Source organism: Epinephelus fuscoguttatus, linkage group LG21 (assembly GCF_011397635.1).
Source record: "Epinephelus fuscoguttatus linkage group LG21, E.fuscoguttatus.final_Chr_v1".
Lineage (NCBI taxonomy): Eukaryota > Metazoa > Chordata > Actinopteri > Perciformes > Serranidae > Epinephelus > Epinephelus fuscoguttatus.
In genome coordinates, this window is record NC_064772.1 from 23,351,768 (window position 1) to 23,365,752 (window position 13,985).

The following is a 13,985-nucleotide window of genomic DNA, read 5'->3' on the forward strand; positions in this document are numbered from 1 at the left end:
GAAGCAGGTCCCAGAGAACAAGCCATGTAACTTTGGTTCCTACAGCACACTTGTTCCAACAACGGATATTGAAATGGTTATTACTTGCGTTGGCGCCCACTCAGTCCTTTATGATGTGTTGCTGTTCGGTTACAGAGACCAAAATAAAAAGAATGAGGCTTGGGACTGCGTCACGGAGGTAGTTGGTTGGTCTGGTGAGTTTTAAAGTGTGTAATGTTGGAAATAGAGGAGAGAATTGCAGGCTAATGTTGCGACATAACATGCAAGTCTTCCTTGCTTGGTTTGAATGGGATGACAAACGTTTTCTGTTTTCATTGACCAAACATAACTTTCTGTAGGCCAACTATGAGCTTTTTGACTGGACAACAGCAAGCAGCAACTACGCTGCTTTCAAGCCAGTAGTCCGCTTTGCAGCTCCTTTAAATTGACAAGCACGATCGAACGTTCAATGATTCACGTGATGAGCGACTGGAGCGACCAAAGCTGCCAGAAATATTTTTGACAGTCGTGCTTCTTGGGCGTCCGCGATAGACTTTGCCTCTTTGGAAGCTTCTGGTTTGAACATTCAGTAACATGAAGACAAGAAGTTGAGCTGCCCCGAACCACTGGTTGTGTCCAGATGGCAACCCCTGATTTGCGAAAACACCCACGAGATTCCATGTTCCATGCCCAAGTGATCATTTCAGCCAAAACCACAATCTTTCCCAAACCTTTACCAAGTGCTTTTTGTGCCTAAATCTAACCAGAACTTAACCGCAGTGTTGTCACACCATGAAACAACGAGACACAACTATTTTGAAGTGGCTCGTTAATAATTCTTTACATACTCTCGGTTAGCCAATCAAACTTTGTCACAATCTCTAATCTCTCTCGATCCCTAATCTACTACGTCTTTACCATCCTCCTGGAATAGATGACGTGACAATGGGGTGTAATTGCCAAAGACTTTTCACATTTCCCATCCTTATGTGCTCATGTAAATACATATTCTTTTCTCTCAGAACGAATCCCTCCTGAATGAAATATGTGTGGTGGAAACACTGATTGCTGGCGTGTCTAACCAGCTGATATTGTGTGATACTGACAAAGAAAAATACCAAGTGAGAAATGCTGCCTGGCTGGCAGTGAGTCAGGAGACAGGCATGAAATGTAAGAAAATGGAAATTGCAGTAATAACATCATATTTCGCAGTATTTATTAGCAAGCTCGCTTTCCCTGTGGCACAATCGGCACTGCACACGTTGCCTCGGCAGGCCATGGCCACTCACCTGCGTTAGCTCATATGTAACTGTACCCTTACACACTGCTCCTTAAATGAAGAGTTGATAGCTTATCAGTTTCTGCTTTGTGCTTTTAAAGGACAGACTGCTGCTGCGAGATGCTTTTAGAGCCAGAGATACAGTGTGCGCCTCTCTGTAAGTTATCTTTTTATGTTCTGTGTCTTATTGCCTACATTCAATTTGTTAGCCTGTAGATGAGGACAAGACTTCAGTGGAGTGCTGATGTGGTCAGGCACAGAGGCTACGCTAAGCTGTTGATGGTCAGTAAATATCTCTAACTGTTGGCTGTGTGTTGTTTCTTACATGTGTTAAATGAGATGTGTGGGTCTAATGAAAGTAAAGTGATGAGTATTGTTATTCATGAACCTTTACTTCTGAGTATTTAGTGAAGTAATTCTTTTTCAGGGACCATTATGTAATGAGTAATTGAGCAACTTGTCCTACACTGTTCACGTCAACCTGTTTTACGACTCCTCTCGCAGGAGAGGCCTAGATTTTGTGTGGAGCGCTAATCGAAGCTTAGCCGGCTGATGCAAATAGTAAATCTTTATCGGGTGACACACCATTCCTTTTGCGTTCTCATCATCTCAGAGGGATCTCGGCGTCCTTTGCCCCGGTTGTGGACATCAATACACACCACCACTGTGGCATTAATTATCCTGCGATGGCCTCTCGCTTTAAGTAAAGTCAACTATTGTTCCCGGGGCTCAGGCATCCCAAGTGTCTATGAGAGGTGGATGGTGGGAGGAGGACAAATTGGAAAGATGTCATGTACACACACACACAAACACAAAGAGATGCACATGTCTACACACCCACAAAACTTGCAAAAACGCATGTTAGCCCACACACACATACGCACACCCACAAACACACACACACACCAGTGCTCCCCAGATGGACGACAAGTTTGATAATGGTTGAAATGAAGAAGTGGAGCATTGGAGTCCATCCTCTTTTTCGACAGTTATGACCTAGAACTCCTCCGAGAAGTGAATCATTTTGAAGTCTTTAGATGAACAATCAGTGTGGGACGAGAGAGGAGAGCAGCACACAGAAGTCACGTACACCTCAGTAGATCTTGTTTACACTCATGCTGTATGCTGCAACTAGAGTGAAACTGTTTTTTTGTTTTTTTTTAAGGAAGATGAAACTGTTTCATTTTCTTCACTGAAGTTTTCCCCTTAAATGTTAACAGAAGCACATTTCATTCACAAAAGAAAAAAAAAATGCAATTTGTCTCAGAATTACAAGAAAATATCTTTGAAAAAATTGGAAATGTATGAATTTATATGCATGAAGCTTCCTGTACTCGTCTCTATAAGGAGAGAGTGATACCCGCGTAGTATGGACATACTAATATTAATGCTGTCCACATTAACTAACTTCAATATTTCAGTGTCTACTGCGAAGAAAACTTGTCTGGAGAGAGATATTCACACATGCACCTGAGTCAGATGCAGGTGTGTTGGAAAATATCATATGAGTCTTTGAACAGAAAAACCTGCACACTGCTCTTGCTCAGCTTTACAGTTTATTAGGAACGCTAACGTTCCATTCAACACCATTATTTACTACACTGTGCTTAAATAGTAACTGCTCCACCCATTTCTCAGGTGTGCACAGGTGTGGGTGTGTTTCTCAATAACTGACAATAACTTGTGCACCATATGTCACATACCCCACAAACCAAAGAAGAAGATAACAAACCTGAAAACCGCAGGCTCCTTACACAATAAAGTCTATTTACAAGATTATTTACAAAAAATGCTGATCTTAATAAACACATCAGCCTTGCAGCTTTCTAAATTGTGATGCTAAGCAGAGCAGTGTGTGGATTTTCTACTACGAAGGAAATAAAAGCAGATTAAATGCAATAGTGCCATCATAACCCACTGTCTAATACTGTAGCCTCGATTAGCAACAACTGACCTGAAAGTTACAACATGTAGGATTTAGGGGGAAATATTGGCAGAGGTGGAATATACTGTAATATAATAAGTATGTTTTCTTTGGTGTATAATCACCTGAAAATAAGAATTGTGATTTCGTTACCTTAGAATGAGCCATTTATGGCCATGTTTACATGAAAAGTATCCACTGAAAACAGAATTATTTCTCATTTTCGTTTTGAAAAACGTTCCGCATTCGGATGACAACGTTTTGATAACAATCGCCGTGCACACGGGTCCGCAAAAATGACCAAAAACGCTGCAGTATACATGCCAGGCCAGTAGTTGGCGGTGTGACTTTGTAATGAATCAACACGTACCTGCAATCACGCGCTTCCTTCTACAGAGCGCTGATGTGTAAACAAACAAAATGGCAACTGCACGAACGTTTGTCTGGACAGACGACGAGGTGGAGTTGCTACAGTAAATCTACACTTTGCTGGAAAAGTGGCAGCTGTTGTGTAAACGATCAGCCATAACGTAACTAAGTTTACCGTTTTCGGCTGAAATTGTTGTCGTATAAATAGGACCTATGGCTACATAGGGACCGGGAACACATCTACGGAGGCCGCCATGTTTCTACAGTAGCCCAGTATGGACAAACCCAACACAGGCTCAAGATAGAGCCATTCATGTATTTGCATCAGCCACCGCAGTTAGCAGCCCCTCTACGATGAGCCGAAAAGCATTGGAAAAACACTGATTTCAACATGAAACTGCTTTATTCAGTGTTTTTACCAGTTTAAATAAGCAGGTCTGTTTGTTTCGGAGAGGAAGAGACCTCTGTGGACAATTCAGCCCATGGTTAAAACCTCTTGAACGTCTCGGTTTTATGTTATCAGAGAAAAAAGGTGAGCACTCATTCGCAGCTGCTGAGCTAGCAGACCGAACAGCATCAGAGTAACACTGATTTGTAACGTGAAACTGCCTTACCCAGCATTTTTACCACTTTTAATCCCCTAATCTGTTGTCCGTTTTACAGAGGAAGAAACGTCTGCTCCAGGGAAAAACCACCTGCACAATGAACACTGAAGGAATCCTAACTGGGAGTTCAGGCCTGGCACATGGGAGAAGTTTCAGCTGGTTGCAATCTGCAAACCTCACTGCCAGATGCCACTAAATCCTACACACTGAAACTTTAGCTTTTCAAGATTGTGTTCTTGTAAATACTAGTTATGAGATTCTAACTACCAATTACGAGATAAGGTGTCTACTTTATTTTTTTTTTTGTGAATTCAATGCACTTCCATACGGTTGCACTTTTAATGAAAAGAATCTTTGAATGAACCAGTTTTGAACTTGAGGAGAAATTGGTTTAACTGAACATTTTAAAAAAGTGAATATATTCTGAATTTCACATGAAATCACAGTTTATTCACGAGGCCATGCTTTGAGGCATGGCAGGCCAGCAATTGAATCTGCAGTGATGTTAATTACTTATCTAGTTAAATGCCAATATAGGTGGAATATGAAGTGCAGGAGTATCAGTGCTAATCACTGCCGCTGATTCGTTTTGGCACTGAGTGTATAATGAAGTCTGTATCTATTAAGAGAGAAATTATAACCCCCCCTCCCCTCCAAAAAAAGGGTGTAAATGTAACTTGCAGCTCTGCTGGAACATCATTTGCACCTCAATAAGCTGAGTTAACAGTAACTCCCATATTTCCTGATGGCAGACTGGCGAAAACAACACCCGTGTTTGTACACCGGTTGTTGAAGGGATTTGACGCTCGTCCTGCTCAGCTCCTACATCACCATCTGCCTGCTGTAGCCTATAGGCTGCTTACATCCTACAACACGGACTGACTCACTGCCAAAAGTGACTGCTGAACGTTCAGCCTTCGCTTTTCAATTGGTGTAATTAACACTAAAGCTAATCTGATGTCAGGCTTCTGGTGACAACCTCTAATGAAACACATTGTGTCTGTTAGTTCCTTCTGCTAATCAGAAACAAGACAGACCTATTAAAGCTCAAGTCTTTGTTCACTCATGTCTTGGATGTGTGGCTGTCACTCCTCTTAAGGCTTTAAGGCTGCAGTCAGGTTTTCTCTGTTCCTGCCAGCGCTCATTTAAAACCCTTCAGGAACATTTAAGCGCTGGCTTCAAAGTGTGAAGAGAACAAGTTGTCCCAGTGACAGCACTGGAGGAAAGACAGAGATTAATAATCAAAAATGAGGAAGAAAAAAGAGATCAAAAGAAAGAAAATCCCACTGATATCGTACATTAGGGCTATCCTCTGTGATTACGGCTGCGTGTGGCATGTGAGCGGTGTAGCATCAGACCACCCAGAGACACAGATGAAGTCAAAGTGATGAGAGGCCGTGGTATCGTAGCCCGGCGCTAACTCTAAAGCCTTTTCCCTCTGAGGCAAAGAGTCATAAACAAACTTTAACTGCTGCATCTGTATCCGAAGCCTCTTTGCTGTGGTGTGGTGCCACCCCGCCTGCCTCCCCTCTAATATGGATCCCTCCACTTGACAACGTAAACAACTTGTCAATTAGCAGCCTGTTTGTACAAACGTTTACAGCATTTAATTCACCAGGGGTGTGTCTGAATGAGACTGTGTGGTGCACTGACTCAGGCAGAAGGGAATAGCGCGGATGATGGATGAGGAGTGTGTGTTTGTGCTTCTTTGCAAGACTATAATTGAACTTTGTGCATGCATGTGTGTGTGTTTGTGTATGAGTGTGAAAGATAGCGCGCCAGAGCTAAAATTAGTTGTAAACTGCTGATCGGCTTTGTGGATTGGAAGTTCATTAACATGTCTGACGCTTTGATCCTTTTGATAAAGTCAAGGGACTGTAAACACGAGTGCTGATTAAGATAGCGTGCCTTCAACTTTTTGCAGGACAGAGAGGGCAAAAGTTTGAAAAGGGAAGAAAGAAAGATCTAATGAACAACAGACACACACAGAGACAGAAGGAATGGCTCGAGGCGAGGAGGCCAATAACTGGCCTGCAGAGACGCAGAAAGCCAGTTGGAGTGAGATAACAGAAACATCCAGAGGCTGAGATAGCTGGAAAGGGACCATCTGTCTCCTCCACTCTTGCACTCACCGTCAGTGGAGCAGCCGGTGGATCCGTCACTGGAGCAGTAGCGCATCTCGATCCTCTGCCTGCCCACCTCCAGCAGGCTGGGGTCTGGGATGCGAGCTTTGCAAGTGTAGCGGAAGCGCTGCTCGTAGTGGCCGCCGTTATCGGAGATGTTGACTGGCGTCCAGGGGGTCCAGGGTGTGGTCTTCTTCAGGTCAGGACATGGCAGGGTGTTGCATGACTGGTACTCCTGCAATTAGAGGCGGGAAATATTCAGTTGCATTTTAAGGTCAAGTGTGTAAGATTTAGGGGGATTTAGTGGCATCTAGTGGTGAGGATTGTGAATTGCAACCAGCTGAAACCGGTTTGATTTTCTTTAGTGTTCATTGTTCAAGAGGTTTTTACTGGGAGGTCTCCTCCTCCCTAAAACTAATGGACGAGATGATTCAAACGGTAAAAACCTTGAACAAAGCAGTTTGACATTACAAATCAGGGTTTCTCCTACAGTTTGCCTCGTCAGAGACAGGCCTGCAAATATGTGCTCCGCTTTTTTATTTGATAACGTAAGATCCAGACATTATGTGCAGAGGTCTCTTCCTCTCAGAAATAAATGAACCAGGTGATTTAAACCAGTAAAAACACAGAATGAAGCCGTCTCGTGATAAAAAATTGGTGCTTTTCTGACACTACTTGTCACGAGGGGCTGCTAACTACAGTGGCTGTGGTGGCAAAAAGGCCTAGAACTATTCGATCCTTAAGGACAACTTAGAAGCAAAACTAAAATTGAGTAACCTTGAATGGAACAGAGTGACAAGATGAGAGTGACAAGAACAGAGTGACCTAAAACAGAGTGACCTAAAACAGAGTGACCTTAAACAAACATTGTGACATTGTATTCCATGGCAGGAACAAGTATTAAGATGAAAATAAGCACAAGTTCTAGGAAACGGCAGGAAATCACACCCACACACACACTCCCACACACATGGAAAGTTATGTATGAAGGTTATCTGAGGAGGAGTATAAGGATATTCGGTGAACTGCTCTATGGGGCTGTCTCATTGTTGCGGGATTTGAAGCTGTATGCCGTGTCTGAATCCCGCAAGGCTGCAGATTGATCCCGAGTCATAGAGTCTTTCTTCAACGTGGCCAACGCAAAAACACAAAAATGTGATGGCTCTATCTAGAACCATTGTTTGGTTTACCCATTCTAGGCTACTGTAGAAAAATGGTGGTGCAACATGTAGATCCCCGTGCATAAGGACCAGCTCCCTATGTAGATGTAAACAGCTCATTCTAAGGTAATGAAAACACATCAATCTTTATTTTCAGGTGATTATACGCTGAAGAAAACACTGTTATTATATTCTATTCCATGCCTGCCAATATATCCCCCTAAATCCTACACACTGGACCTTTACCATAGAGTGTTATTTCATGATAAGCACGTTTCCAGGCAGGTGAATTCACCACGTCCAGCGTAGGAAGAGATAATCAAATATCATTAAAGCAATAATTAAACACGACAAGCTCAGACAGAAATATGTGGTGTATTTCCCGAGCATAATAATGAACAGGACAATGGCTTTTGAAATTCTAGGCAGTGACTAATATGAAATTAAACAGCTTATTTTACGAGGAAATAAACAACCTTTTCAAAGCTTTCATCATCATTCATCCTTGAAAGCCTCTTGATTCTAGTTCTGGCTGGTAAACTGTACCATGTGCCGCCAGATCCAGTGCCTCTCATCCATCCACCGCCTCCCCCCCAAAAAATACTCCATACACACTAACCAAGTCCTGTTTGCCTGCCCCCAACATACCTGTCATTCTGCCTGCACACACTGAGGATACATTCCCTTTAGACCACTTGCTGAACATGGCAAGAGGCAAACACGCCAGGCAGAAAAGGTCATTCGTCAAGTTTAATTCATAACCAAGGGGAAGGGATGGAGGAGAGGAGGGAGGGAGGTTGGAGAAGTTGATAGAGAAAGAGCAGAAAGAAGGCAATAATGGCAACTCTTTCTCCCCCTCTGTATCTGGCTTCAAGAGCCGAGCAATAAAAATGAAAAACACAGCACTGACGCTCCAACAGTATGATATGCGAGTCTCATTCAGAAGTGCCATGAGTATATATTTTGCCGCTGCGTCTCTCAGCCAACTTTTATTTAGACTAGTGGCTGGAAAAAGTCTTCTTCTTCTGTGTTGCTATTTTTGATGATACGACTCAGGGAGATAATAGGTGGGTAATAGGTAGTCCAGACCCCTTTTGTGCCCGGCTAAATAAATAAGGAGGTGGAGGTAGCGATACGTCTGGAGAAAATGACACCGCAGAAGAGGAGGTGAGACGGCTGCCATTTTCCTCACCGCTTGTTTATTTATGCTGAATAGGCCTTGAGTGACTGCCAGACCTTGACAAAATAAGATAAGAGTTCCTTTCTGCACATCCGTCAGCCTGTCACATGGGATCGGCTGACAGGTCAGCTGAGGAGAGAAGCACTATACATTATACAGTACGCAAGTCTATTTTTCACCATCTTGCCTCTGCTTTTATGCTCTCTCTTGGTCTCACTTTCCATCCATCTATCTATCTTTATATTCCTTTCACCCTCTTCTTCACACACTGTTCATAACCCGCTTTGTGTCAGCTCTCTTTCTCCCTCGCCTTGTTTCTTTTCTCCCTCTGTGCCTCTGCTTCATCCCTCTCTGTCTCTCCCCATCCGCCCTCGTTTCTGTCTCCTCCTCTCCCCCGCTCCCCCTGCCTCCTTTCCCCGGGGTACCAAGGTTAAAAACACAGGGAGGATTTAGATTCTGTTAGGGCCCTGTGATGAATGAGGGTGTCACCTCCACCGCACTTCCTGCCTCTCTCCATCTAGCGCAGTAATCATCTCCAGACATTAATATTTAACATTATCACGCATCACGGACCAGCCCACAATCTGTGATTATCAGCCAATAACAAAAAGGAAGAAAAAAGAAAGAGTCCACCTCAGCGTCTCGCCGACGCCTACAGCGACACATACAAAAAAAAAAGCAACACATGGTATGAATGGGGGGGAAACGCAAACGATCTGTGGGTGTTTGTTGTGTGAGTTGTTGATGGTGGCCAAACACAGTAAATATTTAATGAGGCTTGTCTGGTAAGCGTTTCTTCCTGCACTCTCTGAGGATTAGTGTCGATGCAGAGGGCTAAGGAGATAATTACTGGTTTTAAAGCTAAACCTCATTCAAGGTCTCCGAAGGCATCCACATCAACTACAGCTAAAGTATATGCAGTTTACAGCAAGGTGGTCAGTGTTTATGTAACAAAGACGTCCCACTGACTGAACAAATACAAAAGGCGCTGAAGAGAAGACAACCTTTGTATCAAAATCTATACACTTTAACTTTACATAAATATTTTCAAAAAGGACTCTGGCCTTTTAAACAGGGCATCCCAGTTGATTCATTGATTTATTTTTTGTCTGTTGCCTTTTTTTGTTGTAAAATGGGGGATACTTTTAACATGAAGCAATACTCTGGTTGAGGGGCTCAAAACTCACACCATACCAATCTCCAGACATCCACGGCATTTGTGTGTTTCATATGTAGCTGATATGTTTGCATTTCTTTATGTTTAAATTTTCAATTTTACGTTGACACAAGTGCTGTGGTCAGGTTTAGGCACGAAAACCACGTCGTTCGAGCCAGGAACAGAAACTCTATGCGTCCCAGTACCCATCCTACCATACTATTTAGTATGCCAGAAAAAGATTTAGTGTGTCCCAGTACATATGTCAGACGCAGTATGCCAGAAATACCAGCATGTTAAGTTCTTCTGCATCTGGTAACACTTTGCAGTGTCCAAGCCAGTGTGCTTTTCTGGCTATTCTGACCCACAGCCCTCTGCACAGCATAAGATTTGTCACATCGATTGAGCCGAACAGATGACAGCTTGACAGCTTATTGACAGCTTGACAGAAGCCGCAATGACTGATGACAGCGCGTTCGAGTGAGTGATGACCAGTCAAATAATAGGAATATCTATTGTTTAAGTTCACAAAATAATCAGATGACCAACTTTGAAAATAACAACGTGAGAGAAAAATGCATTTGTGAATTTACTCTTGTGAATATGTACGACTCAACAATTTCATCTCTAAGGTAATGGACATATGAGCAAGAGGGGCAAATTTTAGGTTATGTTATAACGACGTAGTACAGTATGTACTTTGTAAGAGCAGCTGCAGACCCTATTAGAAGTAAAAAGACAGAGTATGCAATTCAGAATGCAGGCCCCAGTTTGGTTACTACAAACAAAACCAGAAATGTCCCCATCTTTTGTTAAAATTACCAGGTTTTATTGTTTGTTGTTTGTCTCGGTGAGTGGCTGCTGCTGACGTCTTGCCGAGGTCTCATGTCACCCACCATCCCCTCCTCCTCTTGATGACAATCTCAGCTTATATACAATTATTAGTAATCCGAACGAGGCCACTTTAGAATTGCTGATGTGATACGTATAAAATGCATAAATGTAACTTATCTGTGGTTTGCAGATACTAGAATACCAGCATTTTATTCTGGTGACTGGGCTGCACAGAAACAACATAATGTGAAGTGGAGCGGTCCTTCGGGTCACCCATACATAATTAAGTATGTAGAAGTGATAGGCATTTGTTTAAGACTGTCTGTGTGATGAAAATACTGATGAATGTCCAGTTTGTTGACTTTTATTTTGAAAATTTTAGATCTAAATGCATTATACATGTTAGAAAACACTTGGTGAAAACGTGAAGGCCGGAAACTATGGGAACTGCCCATTGGTCTGACAGCCCATTGTTCCGAAGTCCGTTCTGAAATCATCATGATGGGGTTGATCATGGTTAGGGTTAGGAAAAGATCATGGTGTGGGTTAAAATGAAAAAGAAAGTGACAAACACATAAGCCGTGAGCCTGCTTCGCCTCAAGCCTTTCCCAGCTGACCCAGAGCTGGTCGCGGCGCACCATCAAGGCAGAAATACGCCCGCCGGGAGCCGTTCAGCACCGCGGACCGTTGGACTAATGGGATGTCAGACTAATGGGATGTCGGACCAATGACATGGACCCGGAAACTATATAGTACTGAAATATGGAGCAGGAGCGTTATTCATACCGTCATTCATCATTTCTGTGTCCAGGATGTCTTTGGGCGGGGTTATAAGCCTCCTCGATAACGCAATGGAGCAACCCTCAGCATTAGCCCCGCCCCTACACCATATAAGAGCTGTTGAGTTTTGTTGTTGTTTGAAAAAAATAATTAAAAAATGACCATTCCATTGTGAACTGAGAAGAATTCAGCTGATTTTCGGGCAGGTCAGTGTCCTCTGGCTCCGAATTAGATTCTGGCTCTGGCGGCTCAAACATGTCCAACTGTGCAATTCCAATAAAGCAACTAGATGGCGCTACAACCAAAAGAGGCTGGAGCTTTCCCGCAAGTGGGCATGGCTTTGGCACATTCAGCGGACACGCCCCCAGCATCTCAGAGCAGACATACTGCCTATTTATACATGATTTCGGAAGCGTTATTTTATAGACTTTGCAACTTTTAAAATAATTCAGATTCTGCTGGGTGCTATGAGTATGACGTAATGCCGTGAAGATATGGTGGCAGTCCCCCTGTATATCATCCCTGAACCACCTGGGGGCCTACGATATGAAAAAAGGTTGGAGACCCCAGCTGTGCAGCATCCAGTAACAACTGTTGAAGGACAGTGGACAGCTTATTGTCTTTTCTTGCAATAAAGGAGCGTTGTTATAGTGGGTAGGCATGTGAATACAAAATCTGGCATAATAACAAAAACAAAAACAGTCCCCCCGCTTTACGAACGGCAATTTTTATAACATGTTGTGAATAATGCATTAAAAATGGACCTGAGGATGTGAAATAAACATCAATATAGCTCTGCCCATAAAAACTCATAAACCAAACACACACACACACACACACACACACACCCAGAAGCAAAAAAACATAACTCCATTCAAATGACATTCAGTGAGCCAGAGCAGTGAATAGGTCATGTTAGGCATATATTACATGTTGGCCATGTAAATGTGCCGGTGAACAAAGCGAGGGAGCTGTACTGTATTTGAATTAAACCAAAGAAGCAGAAGCTGATGAAAATGAGCTATTTAAAACGTTTCACCTCATTCTTTCCAGTCGATATGGCCGGCTAATAAAACAAAGTAATAAAACTACCGGAAAACAACAAACCAGGAAGCGTTTGCTGAACTCTTCGCTCAGCCACACTCACATCTCAATTTTCAGAGAAATTAACCGAAAGTGAAAACATGGCGGAAAGCAGTCGAATGTGACAAGTGGCATGTGGAACACAAAATTGGATTCAATTAGTCCGCTGATTTCGACTCATATCCGTGCCCGCCCCCTGGCGAAGCAGCGATATGCATTATGGGCAAATGGAAAGCAGCGATTTTATGCTGTGCAACACCTTTAACAGGCAGCTGCTCAGAGACGGGCAGCACTGTAATGTGTTTCTGGCTGGAGCTCAGGAGAGCTGGGTGGGAGGACGGCTGATAGCATCTTTACTGCCTCGCACAAACACGCAGCTTGCTCGGTCAGTATGGAAGTGGTGGTCCGGCTGTTTGTGTGTGTGTGTGTGTGTGCGTGCAAATGTGTCCAGATGTGTCAGGTTGACTACAGAGGGAAAGTTTGACTCTACTGGCACTTTGGCACTAATCTGTGTGTGTATGTGTGTGTGAAGCGCGTGCGTGTTTATAAGTTTATGCATGGCGAGTTGTGGATTCAGGCGGCTCCTATCTCATTCTGTCTCCATCCGCAGACCTTTCTGCTTATTTTTTTTAGGTGTTACAGGCTGAGGGGATACAAGCTGAGGAGGAAGAAGGGCAGAAAAGGAAGAGTGTGTGTCAGAATAGTGTCTGAGTGCTGGGGAAGTATAAGCCCTCAGCCTCTCCTTATTTTTATTGAAGAATGTATGAATGTGGAGTGGAGGGTGAAATATACTGTATATCTTTACTCCTATGCGTGTGTGTGTGTGTGTGGAATGTATGAATGTGGAGTGGAGGGTGAAATATACTGTATATCTTTACTCCTATGCGTGTGTGTGTGTGTGTGTGTGTGTGGGGGGGGGGGGGGGGGGGGGTTGTGTCTGTGTGTGGAGGTACAAAAGCTCTCTGTGGTGTCCGGCCAGTTGTGGGAGGTGAATAATAAGGAGCCGTGCCTCTCCAGCCTCCTACCATCATTACACTCATTATGCTTCTTATTGGACTGGGAGAGCTGCAAGTGTGTATGACTGAAAGAGAAAGTGGGAGGGAGAGGAAAGCATGTGTGCTGGCGTACATAAGGATGCCGACATATACACACTTGTGCCCTAACGTTTAAGTGAACGATCCAGATGTGAGATATGAAAGTGACTAATCCTCTCCAGGGCCTACGTCTTTATCTATTGTGGTCGAGTCCACGGAGACAGACGCCCTAATGTTCCTCAAGTCTCCATGACACATCAGTTCAATTAGCAGCGCCGACCAAAACACACTTTGTCAAACTCTGACTTCTCTCCCTCTCCGTCTCCCCCCACCAGTCTGACTCCATAATGAAGCCTGCTGTCGGCCAGGAGCAGGTCTCCCGGCTACACACCAGTGCACACATGCACGCACACACACAAACACCGAACAATATGAAAATACACAAGTGTGTTCACACGTCAGTCTGCCTACACAAACAC

The 13,985-nt window shown here is 43.5% G+C and overlaps 1 protein-coding gene across 3 annotated transcripts in view; it reads right to left on the minus strand.

Annotated features, from left to right (window-relative positions):
- Positions 1-13,985, minus strand: part of sema5a (sema domain, seven thrombospondin repeats (type 1 and type 1-like), transmembrane domain (TM) and short cytoplasmic domain, (semaphorin) 5A) — a 185,852-nt gene that overhangs the window by 29,267 nt on the left and 142,600 nt on the right. For all 3 annotated transcript variants that reach the window (XR_007448256.1, XM_049565099.1, XM_049565100.1), the window contains exon 16: positions 6,289-6,514. Coding sequence is in view for 2 of the 3 variants with exons in the window: in XM_049565099.1 (XP_049421056.1) it covers positions 6,289-6,514 (226 nt within the window). In the remaining variant the exon portion in view is untranslated. The remainder of the gene's footprint in view (positions 1-6,288; positions 6,515-13,985) is intronic.